The sequence below is a fragment of the Penaeus chinensis genome, chromosome 1 (assembly GCF_019202785.1).
Source record: "Penaeus chinensis breed Huanghai No. 1 chromosome 1, ASM1920278v2, whole genome shotgun sequence".
NCBI classification, from domain to species: domain Eukaryota; kingdom Metazoa; phylum Arthropoda; class Malacostraca; order Decapoda; family Penaeidae; genus Penaeus; species Penaeus chinensis.
The window spans coordinates 15241301-15251300 of record NC_061819.1 but is presented as its reverse complement, the minus strand read 5'-3'; the positions used below and the strand labels follow the sequence as shown (position 1 = coordinate 15251300).

Below are 10000 nucleotides of genomic sequence, written 5' to 3'. Positions count from 1 at the left end.
TGTTCAGTTGTTACTAATCACAGAATTTTTGCAACTGACTTAACGGAGAGAAGAAAATTTAATCAGTCTAACAAAGAATCAAGGGGATAATGGTTCATAATTAATATCATAGCACTAATTACCAAAACAAAAGTGAGGATAATATTACCTGGCATAATTATGATGGAACAAATAATTGTTGGCCTAATAATAACAATTATACAAAAAAAAAAATAAAAATTATAAGAGGAGTAATGTACAGAATGCGGCACTAATGTCATCACTGCATGCATGCGGAAGTGTAAAAAAATGAGACAGTTAATCGTGTTCTTCAAGTGAAACTGGCACTCCCGGCCGGGCTGTGTATAAAGAGTTCGCTTCGGCCGAGGCAGAGCCAGTGTCTTCACGAACCACGGCAGTCAAGTACCTCTGCAGCCAGCAGCCCGTGTCGCAACAAAGAGACCGCACATTATTCTCGATAGACAACCGAGATGAAACCGTCTGTGATCATCACAATGCTTGTCATGGCCCTAGCCCTGCAGTGTATTGCAAAGAAACAGGAAAGAGAGCAACTTATAAATCAAGTATCTTGGACACTTCTCGGGTCAGTAGTTTAATTCTTGTCCGAAAAGGATTCTTCGTGTCTTTTCAATAACTGATAATGCATAGCTTAAACGAGCCAACAATCCAATAATCGCATTCTATCTTTCACATTCTTTAGGCAGTGGATGACAAAAGAGGCAATCTTCATGGGATACTCATGCGACCTTCAAGTGCAGCCTAGGTTCTCTGCCTGGCTGCTGTACTACGAGTGCTCTTTCTCCTGTACCGAATGGACTGACATCATAGGCAAAGGTAAATATGTTTGCTTGTGAATCACTACCATCTTTCTTCGGCCTTCAGCCCCTCTCTTTCACTTGGCATACACTGACTACAATATAATTTAGGTATCTGGCGATCTAACAACCTACTGCTACTCATGTTCATTTTTTCCCCCGACACAGCCGTGTCGCGCTGCAAACTAGAGGCAGCAGAGGATGCCGTGCGGAATTTCGTCGATACAGCCATGCAGAACAATCTCATCAGACAGATAGACGCGAGCAAGTGGTATGAAGAACAGAACAATGCAACCAAAACCTTTTAGCTTAGCTTAATTTATCTCAATATATATAATATATATAACATATAATTTATACATATATATGTATGCACGCATATACACATAGCTATTTATGAACATACATAATGTACTCTCATGTTGTTATCATTAATACCATTTTTTTTTTTTTTGTATAATCATACATGTATAACAGCTATGTAGTTTTAATTTTTTGGTAGTAATGGACCTCTACCTTCTATGGAAAGAAGCTGTATAATCTCTAAATATCTACTTGTTGCAAATAAAATTATATATCTGTATTTAGTCACCTTCATCTCCTTTCCTTGTCGACACTCTGGTAAATGAGTGACACCCTGAACTGACAGAGACTTCGCAAGTCTTTCTGAAATTCATCAGTGCATATAGTCCAATCTCAGCAGTTGAACTAAATATTGCAAGGAGATATATATATATTCAATTCAAATTTCTCTTCATAATTTTTTTTCATGATGAGTAAAATGAATATATATATATATGTATGTATGTATATATACAGGCAGGCACAGACATATATGTATATATATATATACATGTATGTAAATATGTAGTTATCTGTATGTATATACATACATTTATGTATGTATGTGTATGTGTGTCTAGCTAGATAGATATATAGATAGAAATGTGTGTGCGTGTACATATGCATATGTGAATATATGTACATATAAAATGTCGATTATGGCATTATTATCTCTACCCACTCACGTAGAGGAAGAGTCAATGTCTGGGCGATATAATGTGAGGAGCAAGCTGTTGTCCATGGAGCAGGCTCCCTCTCTCCACGCAGCTGATAGATCCAAAGGAACGGCATAGACCGATACGGTTTGGCACCAGCAGCGTCGCAAGAGTTGCCCGAGCGAGGTCGTATGCAACAGTGCCTCAAGGACTCCGGCTCAGGATTTTTCCTCAGAGTTTACTCTCGAAGCATTTTTCATCTTATACATGTCACAATGTAGTGGATTGTTTTGTATAGGGTGAACTCCCATAACTTTTGACCATACACGGACTTAACTACAAGGCAACAGTCGGGCATCGCTATCGCATCTAAGACTAACCAAATATTTGCAAATCCGTGTGTGTGTGCATGTGTCTGCATATATATATATTCTTCTAGTGCTCTTTCCTATGACAGGTCCATTGTGGCATCCATTTGTGTGTGTGTGTGTGTGTGCATATACTTGTCAACAAGAGTTTCTTGAGCACTACTTGCCCCAAGATATTGACGAGAGTGGCCTTAGTGCAGGTGAATGAAATGGTTTATTAAGGAAGGTAGATGTGAGACCCCCAAGAGACCCCCATGTCCCCGGGGTCGAGGACGAAGTGGTGGAGCTGGCCCTGTATGGCTTGGTCTGTCTGCTGCGTCTCTCTTTCCCCGTCTGACGAAACGGGTCCTTTTTGCGGACACTCCCTTCGAGGACGGATGCTTGCTTACGTCGTAGAAGTGCCAAAAGAGAAAGCAGAGCGGGCACCTGCGTCCACCCAAGCAGGAAAGGCAGCTGCTGGGGACAGAGGTGTGAAACGTATCATCCGGTCTTGCTGTGTATTGTTTACAATATATATACATATATTTAATTAATTATTCATATATATGTATATACATACACACACATACATACATATATAAATGCACACACACACACACACACATACATATATAAATGCACACACACACATATATATATATATATATATATATATATATGTATATATATGTATATATATATATATATTCACATAATTATCTTCGAGCATATATACACATATACGTATATGTAAATATATATATAAACATACTTATACATATATGTAAATATATATATATGTGTGTGTGTGTGTGCGTGTATGTGTGTTGTGTATGTGTGTTGTGTATGTGCTTGTATACATACATACATGTATATAAATACACATACATATATATACATGTGGGTGTGTGTGTGTGTGTACACATGCGTGCGTATATGTGTGTGTGTGTGTGTTTGTGTGTGTGCGTACACATGTGTGCGTATGTGTATGTGTGTATGATATGTATATGTATATATAGATATATAGACTGGTAGATAGATGTGTGTGTGTGGGTGTATATATATATGTATGTACGTATGTTTATATCTATATATATTGACAGGCTGATAGATAGATAAATGTGTGTGTTTGTATATATATGTATATATAGATACATAGACTGATAGATCGATAGATGTGTGTGTGTGGGTATATATATGTATGTACGTATGTTTATTTCTATATGAATTGACAGACTGATAGAAAGATAGATGTGTGTTTTGGTACATATATATATGTGTGTGTGTGTATGTGTACATATATATACATATATATGTGTGTGTGTAAATATATTTATATAAGTACATATACACACACGTATAAGTATATATATATAAGTATATACATATACATCTATGTGTTTGTGGGAGCATACATATATTAGTGGTTTCACGTTTCTATATATGTGTATACCTACACACACACACCCACATGTATATACATACATATGTGTATATATGAGATAATTAAGAATAAGCTTTGAGATCTTTGTCGTTCAAGAATATAGGGGCGAAGGATAAAAATAACCAACCACGCCCCTCACGAGAAGCTTCATCGTAAGCATGTTTCCTCTCACTTCTAAATTTGCTAAGTATTCGCTTCGGTTTTAAATTACCACAGAATTACAGACGAAACAAAAATGCTCATTTCGAAATTAAAACTGCCTTTTCTCTTTGATGATTATGGCAATTGGATTTAAGGGACGGAAAGTATATTTACAATGTCATTATACAGATAAAGCTTTAAATAAGATAAAAGATAACGATAAAAGCAGAGATAATAAGGGAAAACGTTGCAATACTATTTATATGATATTGATAACATCCTAGTTATCAATTGCTTTTTCAGTGATTAAATGGTTTTCTTTTACTTTCATCACATCAGTCGTATAACCTCCCTTATAATGGTTGTACTACCAATATAGATAATGCATAATGTTACTAGGCATAATCTTGATGCAACAAATGATAGCATTGATAACACGCAAAACCAACAAATTAATAATAATATTAGGAATAATGTAGAAACACTTGTTTTAAGAAACAATTTTTACTCATCACAGAATTTTTGCAGCAGCTCGGTAACGAAGAGAAAAAAATATATATGCATTTAGAGAAGACCAAATATAGGTATAGAAATTTTGTAGTGAAAAATAATCAAGTGGATAGTAGCTCATAATTAATATCATAGCACTAATTACCATAACTATAGTGAGGATAATATCACTTGGCATAATTATCATGCAACAAATAATTGTAGGCCTAATAATAACAATTACACAAAAGCAACAAATAATAATAGGATGTGTGTGTACACATGCGTGCGTATATGTGTGTGTGTGTGTGTGTGTGTGTGTGTGTGTGTGTGTGTGTGTGTGTGTGTGTGTGTGTGTGTGTGTGTGTGTGTGTGTGTGTGTGTGTGTGTGTGTGTGTGTGTGTGTGTGTGTGTGTGTGTGTGTGTGTGTGTGTGTGTGTGTGTGTGTGTGTGTGTGTGTGTGTGTGTGTGTGTGTGTGTGTGTGTGTGTGTGTGTGTGTGTGTGTGTGTGTGTGTGTGTGTGTGTGTGTGTGTGTGTGTGTGTGTGTGTGTGTGTGTGTGTGTGTGTGTGTGTGTGTGTGTGTGTGTGTGTGTGTGTGTGTGTGTGTGTGTGTGTGTGTGTGTGTGTGTGTGTGTGTGTGTGTGTGTGTGTGTGTGTGTGTGTGTGTGTGTGTGTGTGTGTGTGTGTGTGTGTGTGTGTGTGTGTGTGTGTGTGTGTGTGTGTGTGTGTGTGTGTGTGTGTGTGTGTGTGTGTGTGTGTGTGTGTGTGTGTGTGTGTGTGTGTGTGTGTGTGTGTGTGTGTGTGTGTGTGTGTGTGTGTGTGTGTGTGTGTGTGTGTGTGTGTGTGTGTGTGTGTGTGTGTGTGTGTGTGTGTGTGTGTGTGTGTGTGTGTGTGTGTGTGTGTGTGTGTGTGTGTGTGTGTGTGTGTGTGTGTGTGTGTGTGTGTGTGTGTGTGTGTGTGTGTGTGTGTGTGTGTGTGTGTGTGTGTGTGTGTGTGTGTGTGTGTGTGTGTGTGTGTGTGTGTGTGTGTGTGTGTGTGTGTGTGTGTGTGTGTGTGTGTGTGTGTGTGTGTGTGTGTGTGTGTGTGTGTGTGTGTGTGTGTGTGTGTGTGTGTGTGTGTGTGTGTGTGTGTGTGTGTGTGTGTGTGTGTGTGTGTGTGTGTGTGTGTGTGTGTGTGTGTGTGTGTGTGTGTGTGTGTGTGTGTGTGTGTGTGTGTGTGTGTGTGTGTGTGTGTGTGTGTGTGTGTGTGTGTGTGTGTGTGTGTGTGTGTGTGTGTGTGTGTGTGTGTGTGTGTGTGTGTGTGTGTGTGTGTGTGTGTGTGTGTGTGTGTGTGTGTGTGTGTGTGTGTGTGTGTGTGTGTGTGTGTGTGTGTGTGTGTGTGTGTGTGTGTGTGTGTGTGTGTGTGTGTGTGTGTGTGTGTGTGTGTGTGTGTGTGTGTGTGTGTGTGTGTGTGTGTGTGTGTGTGTGTGTGTGTGTGTGTGTGTGTGTGTGTGTGTGTGTGTGTGTGTGTGTGTGTGTGTGTGTGTGTGTGTGTGTGTGTGTGTGTGTGTGTGTGTGTGTGTGTGTGTGTGTGTGTGTGTGTGTGTGTGTGTGTGTGTGTGTGTGTGTGTGTGTGTGTGTGTGTGTGTGTGTGTGTGTGTGTGTGTGTGTGTGTGTGTGTGTGTGTGTGTGTGTGTGTGTGTGTGTGTGTGTGTGTGTGTGTGTGTGTGTGTGTGTGTGTGTGTGTGTGTGTGTGTGTGTGTGTGTGTGTGTGTGTGTGTGTGTGTGTGTGTGTGTGTGTGTGTGTGTGTGTGTGTGTGTGTGTGTGTGTGTGTGTGTGTGTGTGTGTGTGTGTGTGTGTGTGTGTGTGTGTGTGTGTGTGTGTGTGTGTGTGTGTGTGTGTGTGTGTGTGTGTGTGTGTGTGTGTGTGTGTGTGTGTGTGTGTGTGTGTGTGTGTGTGTGTGTGTGTGTGTGTGTGTGTGTGTGTGTGTGTGTGTGTGTGTGTGTGTGTGTGTGTGTGTGTGTGTGTGTGTGTGTGTGTGTGTGTGTGTGTGTGTGTGTGTGTGTGTGTGTGTGTGTGTGTGTGTGTGTGTGTGTGTGTGTGTGTGTGTGTGTGTGTGTGTGTGTGTGTGTGTGTGTGTGTGTGTGTGTGTGTGTGTGTGTGTGTGTGTGTGTGTGTGTGTGTGTGTGTGTGTGTGTGTGTGTGTGTGTGTGTGTGTGTGTGTGTGTGTGTGTGTGTGTGTGTGTGTGTGTGTGTGTGTGTGTGTGTGTGTGTGTGTGTGTGTGTGTGTGTGTGTGTGTGTGTGTGTGTGTGTGTGTGTGTGTGTGTGTGTGTGTGTGTGTGTGTGTGTGTGTGTGTGTGTGTGTGTGTGTGTGTGTGTGTGTGTGTGTGTGTGTGTGTGTGTGTGTGTGTGTGTGTGTGTGTGTGTGTGTGTGTGTGTGTGTGTGTGTGTGTGTGTGTGTGTGTGTGTGTGTGTGTGTGTGTGTGTGTGTGTGTGTGTGTGTGTGTGTGTGTGTGTGTGTGTGTGTGTGTGTGTGTGTGTGTGTGTGTGTGTGTGTGTGTGTGTGTGTGTGTGTGTGTGTGTGTGTGTGTGTGTGTGTGTGTGTGTGTGTGTGTGTGTGTGTGTGTGTGTGTGTGTGTGTGTGTGTGTGTGTGTGTGTGTGTGTGTGTGTGTGTGTGTGTGTGTGTGTGTGTGTGTGTGTGTGTGTGTGTGTGTGTGTGTGTGTGTGTGTGTGTGTGTGTGTGTGTGTGTGTGTGTGTGTGTGTGTGTGTGTGTGTGTGTGTGTGTGTGTGTGTGTGTGTGTGTGTGTGTGTGTGTGTGTGTGTGTGTGTGTGTGTGTGTGTGTGTGTGTGTGTGTGTGTGTGTGTGTGTGTGTGTGTGTGTGTGTGTGTGTGTGTGTGTGTGTGTGTGTGTGTGTGTGTGTGTGTGTGTGTGTGTGTGTGTGTGTGTGTGTGTGTGTGTGTGTGTGTGTGTGTGTGTGTGTGTGTGTGTGTGTGTGTGTGTGTGTGTGTGTGTGTGTGTGTGTGTGTGTGTGTGTGTGTGTGTGTGTGTGTGTGTGTGTGTGTGTGTGTGTGTGTGTGTGTGTGTGTGTGTGTGTGTGTGTGTGTGTGTGTGTGTGTGTGTGTGTGTGTGTGTGTGTGTGTGTGTGTGTGTGTGTGTGTGTGTGTGTGTGTGTGTGTGTGTGTGTGTGTGTGTGTGTGTGTGTGTGTGTGTGTGTGTGTGTGTGTGTGTGTGTGTGTGTGTGTGTGTGTGTGTGTGTGTGTGTGTGTGTGTGTGTGTGTGTGTGTGTGTGTGTGTGTGTGTGTGTGTGTGTGTGTGTGTGTGTGTGTGTGTGTGTGTGTGTGTGTGTGTGTGTGTGTGTGTGTGTGTGTGTGTGTGTGTGTGTGTGTGTGTGTGTGTGTGTGTGTGTGTGTGTGTGTGTGTGTGTGTGTGTGTGTGTGTGTGTGTGTGTGTGTGTGTGTGTGTGTGTGTGTGTGTGTGTGTGTGTGTGTGTGTGTGTGTGTGTGTGTGTGTGTGTGTGTGTGTGTGTGTGTGTGTGTGTGTGTGTGTGTGTGTGTGTGTGTGTGTGTGTGTGTGTGTGTGTGTGTGTGTGTGTGTGTGTGTGTGTGTGTGTGTGTGTGTGTGTGTGTGTGTGTGTGTGTGTGTGTGTGTGTGTGTGTGTGTGTGTGTGTGTGTGTGTGTGTGTGTGTGTGTGTGTGTGTGTGTGTGTGTGTGTGTGTGTGTGTGTGTGTGTGTGTGTGTGTGTGTGTGTGTGTGTGTGTGTGTGTGTGTGTGTGTGTGTGTGTGTGTGTGTGTGTGTGTGTGTGTGTGTGTGTGTGTGTGTGTGTGTGTGTGTGTGTGTGTGTGTGTGTGTGTGTGTGTGTGTGTGTGTGTGTGTGTGTGTGTGTGTGTGTGTGTGTGTGTGTGTGTGTGTGTGTGTGTGTGTGTGTGTGTGTGTGTGTGTGTGTGTGTGTGTGTGTGTGTGTGTGTGTGTGTGTGTGTGTGTGTGTGTGTGTGTGTGTGTGTGTGTGTGTGTGTGTGTGTGTGTGTGTGTGTGTGTGTGTGTGTGTGTGTGTGTGTGTGTGTGTGTGTGTGTGTGTGTGTGTGTGTGTGTGTGTGTGTGTGTGTGTGTGTGTGTGTGTGTGTGTGTGTGTGTGTGTGTGTGTGTGTGTGTGTGTGTGTGTGTGTGTGTGTGTGTGTGTGTGTGTGTGTGTGTGTGTGTGTGTGTGTGTGTGTGTGTGTGTGTGTGTGTGTGTGTGTGTGTGTGTGTGTGTGTGTGTGTGTGTGTGTGTGTGTGTGTGTGTGTGTGTGTGTGTGTGTGTGTGTGTGTGTGTGTGTGTGTGTGTGTGTGTGTGTGTGTGTGTGTGTGTGTGTGTGTGTGTGTGTGTGTGTGTGTGTGTGTGTGTGTGTGTGTGTGTGTGTGTGTGTGTGTGTGTGTGTGTGTGTGTGTGTGTGTGTGTGTGTGTGTGTGTGTGTGTGTGTGTGTGTGTGTGTGTGTGTGTGTGTGTGTGTGTGTGTGTGTGTGTGTGTGTGTGTGTGTGTGTGTGTGTGTGTGTGTGTGTGTGTGTGTGTGTGTGTGTGTGTGTGTGTGTGTGTGTGTGTGTGTGTGTGTGTGTGTGTGTGTGTGTGTGTGTGTGTGTGTGTGTGTGTGTGTGTGTGTGTGTGTGTGTGTGTGTGTGTGTGTGTGTGTGTGTGTGTGTGTGTGTGTGTGTGTGTGTGTGTGTGTGTGTGTGTGTGTGTGTGTGTGTGTGTGTGTGTGTGTGTGTGTGTGTGTGTGTGTGTGTGTGTGTGTGTGTGTGTGTGTGTGTGTGTGTGTGTGTGTGTGTGTGTGTGTGTGTGTGTGTGTGTGTGTGTGTGTGTGTGTGTGTGTGTGTGTGTGTGTGTGTGTGTGTGTGTGTGTGTGTGTGTGTGTGTGTGTGTGTGTGTGTGTGTGTGTGTGTGTGTGTGTGTGTGTGTGTGTGTGTGTGTGTGTGTGTGTGTGTGTGTGTGTGTGTGTGTGTGTGTGTGTGTGTGTGTGTGTGTGTGTGTGTGTGTGTGTGTGTGTGTGTGTGTGTGTGTGTGTGTGTGTGTGTGTGTGTGTGTGTGTGTGTGTGTGTGTGTGTGTGTGTGTGTGTGTGTGTGTGTGTGTGTGTGTGTGTGTGTGTGTGTGTGTGTGTGTGTGTGTGTGTGTGTGTGTGTGTGTGTGTGTGTGTGTGTGTGTGTGTGTGTGTGTGTGTGTGTGTGTGTGTGTGTGTGTGTGTGTGTGTGTGTGTGTGTGTGTGTGTGTGTGTGTGTGTGTGTGTGTGTGTGTGTGTGTGTGTGTGTGTGTGTGTGTGTGTGTGTGTGTGTGTGTGTGTGTGTGTGTGTGTGTGTGTGTGTGTGTGTGTGTGTGTGTGTGTGTGTGTGTGTGTGTGTGTGTGTGTGTGTGTGTGTGTGTGTGTGTGTGTGTGTGTGTGTGTGTGTGTGTGTGTGTGTGTGTGTGTGTGTGTGTGTGTGTGTGTGTGTGTGTGTGTGTGTGTGTGTGTGTGTGTGTGTGTGTGTGTGTGTGTGTGTGTGTGTGTGTGTGTGTGTGTGTGTGTGTGTGTGTGTGTGTGTGTGTGTGTGTGTGTGTGTGTGTGTGTGTGTGTGTGTGTGTGTGTGTCTGTGTGTGTGGGTATATATATGTGTATGTACGTATCTTTATATCTATATAAATTGACAGACTGATAGATAGATAGAGGTGTGTGTTTGTATATATATGTATATATAAATGTATAGACTGATATATCGATAGATGTGTGGGTATATATATGTATGTACGTATGTTTATTTCTATATAAATTGACAG

At 43.1% G+C, this 10000-nt stretch overlaps 1 protein-coding gene across 1 annotated transcript; it reads left to right on the top strand.

Annotated features, from left to right (window-relative positions):
- Positions 1-363: 363 nt before the first annotated feature.
- Positions 364-1319, top strand: LOC125040762 (anti-lipopolysaccharide factor-like). Its single transcript, XM_047639386.1, has 3 exons — positions 364-583; positions 701-834; positions 984-1319. Exons 1-3 carry the CDS (start codon positions 471-473, stop codon positions 1121-1123), a joined length of 387 nt encoding a protein of 128 aa, XP_047495342.1. The 5' UTR covers positions 364-470; the 3' UTR covers positions 1124-1319.
- Positions 1320-10000: the final 8681 nt, after the last annotated feature.